At 50.5% G+C, this 13,758-nt stretch overlaps 1 protein-coding gene across 5 annotated transcripts in view; it reads right to left on the bottom strand.

Annotated features, from left to right (window-relative positions):
• ABCA3 (ATP binding cassette subfamily A member 3) overlaps positions 1 to 13,758 on the bottom strand; it is a 65,467-nt gene that overhangs the window by 39,270 nt on the left and 12,439 nt on the right. For 3 of the 5 annotated variants that reach the window (XM_063654905.1, XM_054454825.2, XM_063654904.1), the window contains exons 4-10: positions 11,436 to 11,515; positions 11,033 to 11,297; positions 9,415 to 9,542; positions 8,524 to 8,689; positions 4,541 to 4,800; positions 1,892 to 2,008; positions 1,527 to 1,647 (exon numbers count right to left, since the gene is read on the bottom strand). In XM_063654905.1, the coding sequence (XP_063510975.1) occupies positions 1,527 to 1,647; positions 1,892 to 2,008; positions 4,541 to 4,800; positions 8,524 to 8,689; positions 9,415 to 9,542; positions 11,033 to 11,297; positions 11,436 to 11,489 (1,111 nt within the window). In that variant the 5' untranslated portion in view covers positions 11,490 to 11,515. Of the gene's footprint in view, positions 1 to 1,526; positions 1,648 to 1,891; positions 2,009 to 4,540; positions 4,801 to 8,523; positions 8,690 to 8,797; positions 9,278 to 9,414; positions 9,543 to 11,032; positions 11,298 to 11,435; positions 11,516 to 13,758 lie in introns of those variants that run through there. The other 2 variants (XM_063654907.1, XM_063654906.1) reach the window with 2 other exon arrangements.

The following is a 13,758-nucleotide window of genomic DNA, read 5'->3' on the forward strand; positions in this document are numbered from 1 at the left end:
GAATGCAGTGGTACAAACTCAGCTCACTGCAACATCTGCCTCCTGGGCTTAAGCAATGCTCCCACCTCAGCCTCCCAAGTAGCTAGGACCACAGGGGCATGCCACTACACCTGGCTAATTTTTAAACTTTTTTTTTTTTTTTTGTAGAGACAGGGTCTTGCCATGTTGCCTAGGCTGGTCTTAAACTCCTGGGCTCAAGTGATCCTCCTGCCTTGGCCTCCTAAAGTGCTGGGATTACAGGTGTGAGATACCATGCCTGGTCACTTAGGTTTTCTTTAATGATAAAACAAACTAGACAACAATAAAAGTTAGGTCAGGCATGGTGGCTCACACTCGTAATCCCAATGCTTTGGGAGGCTGAGGTAGGAGGATCACTTGAGATCAGGAGTTTGAGACCAGTCTGGGAAACATGGTGAGAAAAAAAAAAAAGCTAGGTGTGGTGGCAGGTACGGTGGTCTGAGCTACTCAGGAGGCTGAGGCTGGAAGACAGCTTTGAGCCCAGCAGTTCAAGGCTGCAGTGAGCTGTGTCTGTGCCACTGCACTCCAGCCTGGGCAACAGAACAAGAGGCAGTCTCAAAAAAAAAAAGAAAAAAAGAAAAGAAAAAAAAAAAAGGCCAAGCACAGTGGCTCACACCTGTAATCCCAGCACTTTGGGAGGCCAAGCACTGTGGATCACTTGAGGTCAGGAGTTCAAGATCAGCCTGGACAACATGGCGAAACCCCGTCTCTACTAAAAATGCAAAAAAAAAAAAAAAAAAAATTAGCCAGGCATGGTGGCACACACCTGTAATCCCAGCTACTCAGGAGGCTGAGGCACAAGAATCACTTGAACCCCAGAGGCAGAGATTGCAGTGAGCCAAGATCGCACTACTGCACTCCAGACTGAGCAACAGAGCAAGACTGCTCGAAAAAAAACCCCAAAAAACTGGGAACCTCTAAAAGTACTTAGACTGGTGGTGAGGTTGGAGTTTTATCTGGGAGGAGGCTGGGCATACTGAATAACTTCACTTTTTGGAATTTTAGAGGTAAGTAATTAAGTGAAACATTAAAGGTAATCACTAAAAAAAGAGAAACACAACTTATAGCCTCTGAACCATCCGAGGTAAAAAGCACTAGAGGAGACTTTATCAGCCCAACAGAAGGCAGGAAAGGAAAACAAAGAAGCAAAAGAGAATGATAACAAAGTGACACACAAAATTCAGACAGGAGAAATGACCTTCAACGTAACTGTCAGCGTGAGGCTCTGCACACGGCCGGGCTCAACTGTCCTCACTTCTGGCTCGCCTTCCCTTTGGGCTGTTGGACAGCGCTCAGCATGGCCAGCCACACGCCTGCCTTCTCTGAATTCTCCTTCTCCCTAAATTACGCTGACTTTCCTCCTCCCAGTCCAATCTTCCCCTGGTCAGCTCCTCCCTGGGCAGCTCCACCAGGCCCCTCTCCCTTCTGATCACAGCCTCTGGGTTATTTCCATGCAGATGGCCTTTGGCCCCTTGGCAACCCCACTCTGCCCCATGACTGGGGCTCACCTTTGCTGAAGAAGGTGCTGACCATGAAGCTGAAGGAGATGGTAGAGATGGCGAAGCACAGCAGGAAGGCCAGCACCAGAGAGGGGTCGCTGCGGGACAGCACGGCTACATCCGGCTTCACCTGCAGGGCACAGGCAGGAGTCGGGCGTGGTGGGCTGGCGGAGGTGGACCAGGAGGACTCCTGACCATCCCTGGTCATAGGGACGCGGCTCCACCGAGAGGAGTGGGACATCGACAGCTCCTCTCCCCCATGAGGGACAGACTCTCTCTGAAGTCTCTGACCACAGAGTTCTTCCCAAGAGGGCCCTCCTGGGGTGCCCTGGCTCTCCCTGTCCTCACCAGAGCCCCACCAACGCCACACTAACCTTGACACAGAAGAGCAGAGTCATGAAGGAGGTGGTGATGAGGAGGAAGAGGAAGAACAAGAGGAACCAGGCACTCCAGTGCAGCCAGCTGCTGAGCCCCATCATGCGCATGTACTCCTGGGGAGAGAAGCCGTCACGCTGCTGGGGGCCCGCCACTGCCCGCCAGGATGGCATGTGCCAGACTGGACGGCAGCAGGCCTGAGTCCGACTGTCCCAGCAGCCCTGCATTCGACAATGTTTAACTTTGAGTGGAAAACGAAACTGCCCCCTCCTACCTTTCCCCCCCTTTTTTTTTTTGAGATAGGGTCTCGCTGTGTTACCTAGGCTGCAGTGCAGTGGCACAGGCATAGCTCACTGCAGCCTTGAACTCCTGGACTCAAGCGAGCCTCCTGTCTCACCCTCCTGAGTAGCTGGGACTACAGATGGGTGCCACCATGCCCGGTTCCTTTTAAAAATTTGTTTGTAGAGACAGGGTCTTACTATGTCGGCCAGGCTCATCTTGCTCAAACTCCTGGGCTCAAGTGATCTGTCTGCCTCAGCCTCCCAAAGTGCTGGGATTACAGGCATGAGCCACTGCACCCGGCCAGCCCTCCATTCTGTGGAGCGAGTCCACACTCCCAGTGCATGCTCCCCAGTCTTTCTTGGTACTTGAGTTCGTCCCCCGAAGCTGTGCGGTGCAGCTCAGATCCTATGTCAGGCGGCAGGAGCCCAGCCCTTCTGGGCGTGGGCCGAAAACCCCGCCAGTTCCCAACCACACCAACACCAGCCTCCTTGGCTGTGAGATGTGACCACAGATCAGACCATAGCTGTGAATGCCACAGCCATTCATTCCCTCATCCTCCCCTACTCTGAAAGGAGGGGCCCAGAACCTCTGCAGTGAAGGACGAGGCGCAGTGATGGGGCGGCTCTGACCACACCTTCCTTCCCCACCTGCTCCACCAAGGAGTCAGGAGTGGTGATGAGGAAACCCAGTTCCTTCACTGACCAAAAGTGCCTGGGGAGTCCTGGGGCGGTCACACTGACCAATATGGCAGCCAGCAGCCAGGTGTGGCTGTTTCAACGGAAGTTAATTAAAAATAAAGTTAAAAATTCAGCTCCTCATTTCTTTTTCTTTTTTTTTTTTTTTAAGATGGAGTCTTGCTCTGCTGCCCAGGCTGGAGTGCAGTGGTGCGATCACGGCTCACTGCAACCTCCGCCTCCCGGGTTCAAGTGATTCTTGTGCCTCAGCCTCCCACGCAGCTGGGATTACAGGTGCACGCTACCACGCCTGGGTAATTTTTGTATTTTTAGTAGAGACGGGGTTTCACCATGTTGTCCAGGCTGGTCTTGAACTCCTGACCTCAAGTGATCCGCCCACCTCGACCTCCCAAAGTGCTGGGATTACAGGCGTGAGCCAGTGCCCAGGGCTACCCCTTTCTTATGCATAATTTCTGACCTACAGAACAGCGGGAAGAGGAGCACGATGGTCTCTCACATTCCCACCGCTTAGGTTCAGTAACCGTTGCACGTTTTGCCCTATTTGTTTGATCTGTGTATCTGTATATGTGCACACGGTTTTTTTTTTTTTCAGAATCATTTTATAGCCCACTGCTGACTCACTCCCTCAATGCTGCATAGTTTTATGAAAGTTATTTATGGCACCAAGCAGATGAACAACTGGGCAGCCTCAAAACGAGCCACTGGACAGGTGTGATGGCTCATGCCTGTAATCCCAGCACTATGGGAGAATGACATAGGAGGCTGAGATGGGAGAATTTCTTGAGGCCAAGAGTTTGAGACCAGCCTTGGCAATATAGAAAGACCTCCAGCCGGGTGCGGTGGCTCACGCCTGTAATCCCAGCACTTTTGGAGGCCGAGGCGGGCGGACCACAAGCTCAGGAGATCGAGACCATCCTGGCTAACACGGTGAAACCCTGTCTCTACCAAAAATACAAAAAATAAATTAGCCAGGCGTGGTGGCGGGCGCCTGTAGTCCCAGCTACTCGGGACACTGAGGCAGGTGAATGGCGTGAACCTGGGAGGTGGAGCTTGCAGTGAGCCGAGATCACGCCACTGCACTCCAGCTTGGGTGAAAGAGCGAGACTCCGTCTTAAAAAAAAAAAAAAAAAAAAAAAGAAAGAAAGACCTCCATCTCTGCAACAAAAAAAATTAGATGGGTGTGGTGGTGCGCACCTGCAGTCCCAGCTACTTGGCGGGTGGAGGTGGGAAGATCACTTGAGCAAGGGGAGAATGAGGCTGCAGTGAGCAGTGTTTGCACCCCTGCACTCCAGCCTGGGTGGCAGAGCAAGACCCTGTCTCTAAGAAAAAATAATACTACGCTGGGCGCGTGGCTCACGCCTGTAATCCTAGCACTTCGGGAGGCCAAGGCGGGCGGATCACGAGGTCAGGAGATCGAGACCATCCTGGCTAACACGGTGAAACCACGTCTCTACTAAAAATACAAAAAATTAGCCGGGCGTGGTGGCAGGCACCTATAGTCCCAGCTACTCGGGAGGCTGAGGCAGGAGAATGGCGTGAACCCGGGAGGCGGAGCTTGCAGTGAGCTGAGATTGCACCACTGCACTCCAGCCTGGGCGACAGAGCGAGACTCCATCTCAAAAAAAAAAAAAGAAATTTCTAGAGCGTTGGGAAGCCAAAGCGGGCAGTCACCTTCAGCCTCCTTTCCTTCTCCTGCACGACAGCACGGGCAATGGTGAGCGCGGTGTAGGTGAAGCTGAGCAGCAGCAGCAGGGGCAGCTGGTACTGGATGGCCACGAGGAAGGGGTCTGCGATGAACGGCGGGTACGGGAACCTCTTGATGGTCACCGTGAGTCTCTGGAACAGCTGGCGTGTGGCGGCATTGGCATGGTACTGCATGATGGCCCGGTCCACGGCATGCTGCACGGCCAGGAAGCCTTCCCGGATGTACCCTGGGTACGGGAGCAGAGGATGGCCCGGCCACCTCGAGGAGCTGCTCTCGAGGGCAGAGGGCCATGTGCATGGGGTCCATGGGGGAAGAGATGCTTGGGGCAACAGAGTGACTTCAGCTCAGGACCCCTGTGGCCGCTCAGTGGTCCCACGGGAGAAGGAAGGAAACGCACCACACACTGACAGCAAATGAGAAGAGTGATGTGATTGTCACTTCCACTTTGTAACTAACACAACACACAAAAAAAATCACACACATGATCACTTTTTTTTTTTTTTTTTGAGACGGAATCTCGCTCTGTCGCCCAGGCTGGAGTGCAGTGGCGTGATCTTGGCTCACTGCAACCTCCACCTCCCAGGTTCAAGTGATTCTACTGCCTCAGCCTCCTGAGTAGCCGAGACTACAGGCGCACGCCACCACGCCCAGCTAATTTTTTGTATTTGTAGTAGAGATGGGGTTTCACCGTGTTAGCCAGGATGGTCTGGATCTCCTGACCTCATGATCCACCTGCCTCGGCCTCCCAAAGTGCTGGGATTATAGGCGTGAGCCACCACGCCTGACCTTTGACCTTTTTTTTTTTTTTTTTTTTTGAGACAGTCTTGCTCTCTCACTCAGGCTGGAGTGCAGTGGCGCGATCTCGGCTCACTGCAATGTCTGCCACCTGGGCCCCCAAGCAATTCTCCTGCCTCAGCCTCCCGAGTAGCTGAGATTACAGGTGCACACCACCACACCCAGCTAATTTTTTTTTTTTTTTTGTATTTTTAGTAGAGATGGGTTTTCACTATGTTGGCCAGGCTGGTCCCAAACTCCTGACCTCAGGTGATCTGCCTGCCTCAGCTTCCCAATGCTGGGAAGACAGGTGTGAGCCACTGTGCCCAGCCTGAGGGCTGAATTCTCATCAGACATATTAGTGGGTCTAAGGCATGGACATCTGGAGGCAAAACTGAGGCTAGAATTGACCAGTCCCTGCGCCATGCCAGTCTCACACACATTCTATCTCCTGGGGCTTTCCTAGGAGCTGGTTTTTCCAGCCAACTTTTCTTCCCCCTCAGGTTCTCTGTCTTGCTGAGGACTAACCGACTATTCTTAATAACAAAACTTTCTTTTTCTAACAAAAGATATTTGCTCTGTGTCATTTGCCACAAAGATTTTCCCCAGTCTGCTATGTGCTTTTTTTTTTTTTTTTTAAATCACCATTAGGCCTTTTCGTGTCTGGCAAATTTCCAGTTTGTACATGCTGAAATCTGTCAGTCTTTTCCTTTGAGATTGGTTTTCTCTTGCTTCCAAGCTTAGGGAATTGTTCCCCCAAAACAGGAGGGAGCTGAGGAGCTCCTGCCCGGCCCCCAGTCTCAGCAACCAGTGTCCCCTACTGCAGTCCCCTGCTGCCGGCAGCAAGCATCCTGTGTGACAGCTGGACATAGCTTTTCCTGAGCCCCAGGCTGGGTGACCTGTCAAGGGCATCGCTCTGGGGCCTCACACACCCCACACCAGGCCTTGTTCATCTTAGTTCCTTTTCTAGATGTAAAATCTTGCCCTAGAGCATTAGCCTGGTGGCAGCCCTGGCACCAGTAAGGGACATCACTAAGCGCTGGCTGCATGCATGCTGCCTCCTGCCTGCCTGGCGCTTGTGTCTCAGAGTCATGCCTCATGGAGGGATGGGACGTTGCTGTGACTTCCATGGCAAACTTCCATGAGTTCTGTCTCCTGCCAGACCCGTGAAATACGATGTTCTCCAGAACACCCTGGACTTCCACCCAGAACCTGCAGTGGGGTCTTTCTTGGCCTGACAGCTAAGCCTAGTCCTGGGTCCGAGTCACTTCTTGGCTGTCCCTAGCTCAGTTCCAAGACAAGACCATGCTTCAGAGGAGGCACACATGCCAATCACCTGCCCACGTCCACAAGAAGACACACACTGATGGGGCATCAGAGTAACCAAGATCTGGCTTCCATGAACACCACACTGATTCCGTCAAACCATGGATCAGGTGCACAAGGACCACGGAGCTAAAAATTCCAGTAAGTCTGTACACAGAGAAGGCCCGGAAGAAAAGGAAAACGTAAACCAAGCCCCAAGGACTCAAACGGGAACTTTTAAAAGCTGACGTACAGCCGAGCGCAGTGGCTCACGCCTGTAATCCCAGAACTTTGGGAGGCCAAGGCGGGTGGATCATGAGGTCAAGAGATCGAGACCATCCTGGCCAATGTGGTGAAACCCTGTCTCTACTAAAAATACAAAAATTAGCTGGGTGTGGTGGTGTGCGCCTGTAATCCCAGCTACTTGGGAGGTTGAGGCAGGAGAATTGCTTGAACCTGGGACACAGAGGTTGCAGTGAGCCGAGGTCACGCCACTGCACTCCAGCCTGGCGACAGAGCAAGATTCTGTCTGAAAAAAAAAAAAAAAAAAAAGCTGAAAAGCTGAAATACAAATGTTTCATTCAAGAGCACGTCTTCTAGGATCTAGAGAAAGGGCCTTTGCTATCTTCAAGGATTATTTTAGTCTTTCAGAAACCAGTTATACTACATGTTTTGCTTTTCCTATAAACAAGAGTAAATATTCCTGAAAAGTATTTTTTTTTTCAATTATACTTTAAGTTTTAGGGTACGTGTGCACAACGTGCAGGTTAGTTACATATGTATACATGTGTCATGTTGGTGTGCTGCACCCATTAATTCATCATTTAACATTAGGTATATCTCCTAATGCTATCCCTCCCCTCTCTCCCCACCCCACAACAGGCCCCCGTGTGTGATGTTCCCCTGCCTGTGTCCATAATAAATGGTGCTGGGAAAACTGGCCAGCCATATGGAGAAAGCTGAAACCGGATCCCTTCCATATACCTTATACAAAAATTAATTCAAGATGGATTAAAGACTTAAATGTTAGGCCTGAAACCATAAAAACCTTAGAAGAAAACCTAGGCATTACCATTCAGGACATAGGCATGGGCAAAGACTTCATGTCTAAAACAGCAAAAGCAATGGCAACAAAAGCCAAAACTGACAAATGGGATCTAATTAAACTAAAGAGCTTCTGCACAGCAAAGGAAACTACCATCAGAGTGAACAGGCAACCTACAGAATGGGAGAAAATTTTTGCAATCTACTCATCTGACAAAGGGCTAATATCCAGAATCTACAATGAACTCCAACAAATTTACAAGAAAAAACAAACAACCCCATCAAAAAGTGGGCAAAGGATATGAACAGACACTTCTCAAAAGAAGACATTTATGCAGCCAAAAAACACATGAAAAAATGCTCACCATCACTGGCCGTCAGAGAAATGCAAATCAAAACCACAATGAGATACCATCTCACACCAGTTAGAATGGCGATCATTAAAAAGTCAGGAAACAATAGGTGCTGGAGAGGATGTGGAGAAATAGGAACACTTTTACACTGTTGGTGGGACTGTAAACTAGTTCAACCATTGTGGAAGTCAGTGTGGTGATTCCTCAGGAATCTAGAACTAGAAATACCATTTGACCCAGCCATCCCATTACTGGGTATATACCCAAAGAATTATAAATCATGCTGCTATAAAGACACATGCACACGTATGTTTATTGTGGCACTATTCACAATAGCAAAGACTTGGAACCAAGCCAAATGTCCTGAAAAGTATTTCTTCAAGAAATACTTTTGCAAAGTGGGGCTGCCCCCATATAACTATCACTAGTCAACAGCCCGGGCTGGTAACATGAACCCTAACCGAGCTTCTCACCAGGTTCTCCGCCATCAGGGGATGTAGGTTCCCTTGGTCCTGGGTTTGGGAAAAGCGGGAAAAGGGAAGTAGTGTGCCAGCCTTCTGTCTCTTTCAGGAAAAAGGAGCCTGTTTGGGTCCACATGTAATTTCTTCGTGTGTAACTGAACCGTAGGTGATATTTCACCTGTGGAAACAAAGAGAAAACCAGCTGTTCCGAGAGATCCAGACAGAGGGGCAAACAACAGGGTGGAGTGGGAGAGCGCTTGGGGGGCTGTCACAGCCGAGAACTCACCACTCCCCTGCCTCTGAGAATCTCCAGCAGACCCCGGAATGTCACACTGAGTGGTCCCTGTCCCGGCAGGAGCAGGGAGCCACACAGGGGCCCCTTTTGGTGGGTGGTTCTTGGCCATTCCTAATCCCAATGTGAAGTGCCACCAAGTGTTCAGGATCCCTGGAGGGCCGCCAACCACAATGCTAGATGGACTTGATGGCTTCCTAATTTTCATGCCATCAGGCAAGCAAAAACCTCACTTTCTTTCTTTCCTTTTTTCTGCCAGATCATATTTAAGTCCTAAATACCTGCTACTTTCCTTATCTATCTTATTAGACTCTGTCCTGGAGACCAGTAATATCTTTCATAAAATGAGGGAACAGAAAGGAGCTTGGGGCGGCCACAGGCAGGTGCATTTTCTAACCTGTTCTGCCCCATGGGTTAAAATGTCACCAAGGTCCCTTTGGCGGGGGGACTGTGACGATACTATCAGACCCAAAGGAGTGACTGCTATTTACTCGCAGGCAGGCAGAGGTTTAAGGGAAAGCAGTGCCTTTTACAGGTTGAACTAGTGATGCGGGAGGAAGCGGAGGCCTTGCTGATGGGCTGTGACTGCTCGGCCCGGCCGCACGTCTCACCGCCAGCGGCAGGGGCTCCTTGCTGTGGTTGAAGGGGTGCTCGAAGACCACGGCGGCCAGCACGCTGGACGACCGGTTGTCGTACCTAATGTAGTCCTCAAAGTCCTTCTCGGAGCGAAAGCCGCGCACTGCAGAGAGAGAGCACGGGAGCTGTGGTTGCCCAATCTGCCCTCCTCCTTGAAAAATCTGGGTGCTTCAGGTCACTGGCAGATGAAAGACAGCAAATCCTCCAGGGCTTTGTAAACCCTTCCTGAGACTCAAGGCAGCTTTCATCTTTGGCAGAGACACAGGCTGCCATCAAGGAGGGCCGAATGGCAGGGTCAGAGCCCCAGGCAGTGAGTTATCCCGGTGTGGGTTTTTTGGAGCAGAGCTGGAGGCTCCAGGCAGCGCCTGCAGCAAGGCCCAGGGGAGCAAACCCACCACCCACCCTGCACTGGGCTCTGCAGCCCAGGGTGGCTTCTCTTTCTCAAAACCAGAATGGTGTGTTTTTAGAAATGGAGTGGACACTAACTCAGAGTGTCTCAAAGGCTTTTTCTATCATCCGGACACTCTTTAACAATTCAGAAAGGGTTTTACTGTCATCATTTTGTGAGGGACCAAGGCACTTCCTCTGAGTGTTTGCTACAAGGAATTAAAGCCTGGGAGGTAAATGCCCAAATGAGGAGGGGAAAATGGAGGACAGCTTTCATCCCGAATGGTGTTTAGGAACAGTGAGCAGCACTCACAGTGGGAGTTCCCTTCTCAGGCTTTCTCATCACTGTTTTCAGAGCTGCCCACCCAAAACCGTGTCCCAGAAAAGGTTTTTGGCACCACACGGCCAAACCGTGCCCTGCCCTTGTCACAAAAGGGCTTTCCCTGGCTCAAGTCTACCCAGGCATTCCTGTAAAGTCCTGTCCACCCTACTGACCATCAGATGCAGTTCCAGGGCCCGGTACTGCTAAGGCTGCTGCACCTGCTGCTCCAGGGGGCCCTCACAGCTCTGCACAGGTGGGCGGCCAGCGCTGGTCCCACTGTACAACGAGGCACGGCCACAGAGAAGCTGGGGGATTCCTTGGGTGGCTCAGCCACCGACAGGAGACTTGATGCTAGATGGGCTTGATGGCTTCCTAGTCTTAGTGCCATCAGGCAAGCAAAAACCTCACTTTCTTTTTTCCCTTTTTCTGCCAGGTCGTATTTAAGTCCCAAATATCTGCTACTTTCCTTATCTATCTTATTGGACTCTGTTCACAGAGGCCTGGAAATGTCTTTCATAAAATGAAGTAATGTCTTTCATAAAATGAGGGAACAGAAAGGAGCCTGGGGCAACTGCAGGCAGGAGCATTTTCTAACCTGTTCTGCCCCATGGGTTAAAATGTCACCAGGGTCCCTTTGGTGGGGACTGCGGTGGTGCTATCGGACCCAAAGGAGAGACTGCTATTTACTCGCAGACAGGCAGAGGTTTAAGGAAAAGCAGTGCCTTTTACAGGTTGAAGTAGTGATGCGGGAGGAAGCGGAGGCCAAGTCTGGACAGGGTGAGCTTCTCACCCAGCTGCTTCGCACATCCTGGGCTCGACCCCTGCCTGCCCAGCCCCGCGGAGGCACCACTAGGTCCGGCACCGAGAGCCCCGGCATGTCTCACCCCGCATGTTGATCACAAGTGCCCTGCGCACTGTCTCGGTGACGGTCTTGGCAGCGTCACTGTGAGAAGGGATATAGGCGAGCTCCCAGGTGTCTCCTGGCGGAGGGAAGGTGAAGAACAGAGGCAGCTCCTGGATGGACTGGCCCGGGTAGATGGTGGCGTTGGGCACATTTTCCGACTGAATCTTCAAGCGAAGCCAGATCAGGATCCCAGAAAACAGCAATGGCAGGAAGAGTTCCAGGACCGTCACCAGGACTTTCCGCTTCTGGAAGAGATACAATAGGGCACGCTGATGGGCTGCAAGGCAGAAGCAGGGGCATGCAGACAGCTCCTCCCTCAAGGGCGTCCCCAGGAGCCTCTGGGCTGGGCACGCAGCTGACCTCCCTCCAGGGTCTAGACGTACCTGCAGGGTGTAGTTCTTCCAGAGGAGGAGCGCCAGCTGCCTGAGCACAGCCATCGTCTTGCTGGAAGGGACGCCCAGTGCTAGTTACAGACCAAAGACAGAGAGCGTGGGTGCGCAATAGAAACACGCAGAGTGGAGATTTGGGGAAAAGCCACAGACCCTTTTCCTCCATGTCTTTCACCTTCTTTTGTGCCACTTTAACTCCAAACACCCCTCCAAACAAGGTCTGTGCCATGACCACCCTCAATCCTCTACCCTGCACAACCAAAGAGCATAGTCTTTTTGGCCAGGTGCAGTGGCTCATGCCTGTAATCCCAACACTTTGGGAGGCCGAGGCAGGTGGATCACTTGAAATCAGGAGTTCGAGCCCAGCCTGGCCAACATGGTGAAACCCCGTCTCTACTGAAAATACAAAAATTAGCCGGGCATGGTGGCAGGAGCCTGTAATCCCAGCTACTTGAGAAGCTGAGGCAGGAGAATCGCTTGAACCCGGGAGGCGGAGGTTGCAGTGAGCCAAGATCGTGCCACTGCACTCCAGCCTGGGGGCAACAGAGTAAGACTCTGTCACAAACAAACAAACACCAAAAAAAACCAAAGAGCATAGTCTTTTTGGAGCCCGACTTGTTCCTTGGTGAATGTAAGATCAATGACATGCTTTTTATGTGCACTGTGACTTCTGTAGTGGTTTTTAAAAATTTTTTTGTTTCTTTTGAGACAGGGTCCTGCACTGTTGCCCAGGCTGGAGTGCCGTGGTACGATCACAGCTCACTGCAGCCTCAAACTCCCGGGCTCGTGATCCTCTCACCTCAGCCTCCCGAGTAGATGGAACTACAGGTGCATGCCACCACACCCGGCTAATGTTTTTAATTTTTAGTAGAGACCAAGTCTTGCTCTATTTCCCAAGCTGGTCTCGAACTCCTGGCCTCAAGCAATCCTCCAGCTTCATCCTTGTAGTGCTATTTACCATTTGATAAATGCTAGTAGGATGTTCTTGGTGATTAACATGGATTTGCTATTTATTAGCAAAATATTCAGGTTTATGAAATTCCACTTACTGACTGACCAGCTTTATTCTTAACCAACACTGAACCCATAAAAGAAAACTTAACATAGTGTCCTGGGTGACTTCTTTTTTTTTATTTTTATTTTATTATTATTATATTTTAAGTTTTAGGGTACATGTGCACAATGTGCAGGTTAGTTACATATGTATATATGTGCCATGCTGGTGTGCTGCACCCATTAACTTATCATTTAGCATTACATATATCTCCTAAAGCTATCCCTCCCACCTCCAGGGATCTAGAACTAGAAATACCATTTGACCCAGCAATCCCATTACTGAGTATATACCCAAAGGACTATAAATCATGCTGCTATAACACACACATGCACACGTATGCTATAAACACACATGCACACGTATGTTTATTGCGGCACTATTCACAATAGCAAAGACTTGTCCTGGGTGATTTCTAAGGCTTGGAGAGAGCTGTGGAGGGAAGGGGAAAGGAGGGGCTTGGAATTCCAGCCCCCATTGGCCTTGCTGCCCCAGAGCAGGCCCGGGTAGGCAGACATGCTGGTGGGACCATCAGTCACACCCTCTCCTTGGCCCTAAAGACCGTTTTTTCCTGTTGTTATTATAGGTACTGGCATCAGAGCCTTGCAGCAAAAGACTAGCCATTTTCTTTTTCTTTTTTCTTTTTTTTTTTGAGACAGAGTCTTGCTCTGTCACCCAGGCTGGAGCGCAGTGGCGCGATCTTGGCTCACTGGAACTTCCGCCTCCTGGTTTCAAGCGATTCTCCTGCTCCAGCCTCCCGAGTAACTGGGATTACAGGTGCCTGCCACCACGCCTGACTCATTTTTATATTTTTAGTAGAGATGGGGTTTCACCATGTTGGCCAGGCTGGTCTTGAACTCCTGACCTTAAATGATCCGCCCGCCTCAGCCTCCCAAAGTGCTGGGATTATAGGCGTGAGCCACTGTGCCCAGCTGCCATTTTCATCTTTACCACCTGTCCAACTAAAATTCATCCAAAAAATAATCTATCCTATATTATATAGGAACATGATATTTAAATCTGGCACATATAATGGGGAAAAAAATCTGCCAAAAGATGATCAAATACAGGTGACAGCAGAAATGAGAGCTTAGATCTGTAAAGGTACTCCCTCAATTTAGGTAAAATCTGTCTTACTAACTTTCAAACATCAGAAACAGAGGCTGGGTGTGGTGGCTCATGCTTGTAATCCCAGCACTTTGGGAGGCCGAGGCAGGAGGATCCCTTAAGCCCAGGAGTTCGAGACCAGCCTGGACAACATAG

The sequence above is a fragment of the Pongo pygmaeus genome, chromosome 18 (assembly GCF_028885625.2).
Source record: "Pongo pygmaeus isolate AG05252 chromosome 18, NHGRI_mPonPyg2-v2.0_pri, whole genome shotgun sequence".
In the NCBI taxonomy this organism is placed as follows: domain Eukaryota; kingdom Metazoa; phylum Chordata; class Mammalia; order Primates; family Hominidae; genus Pongo; species Pongo pygmaeus.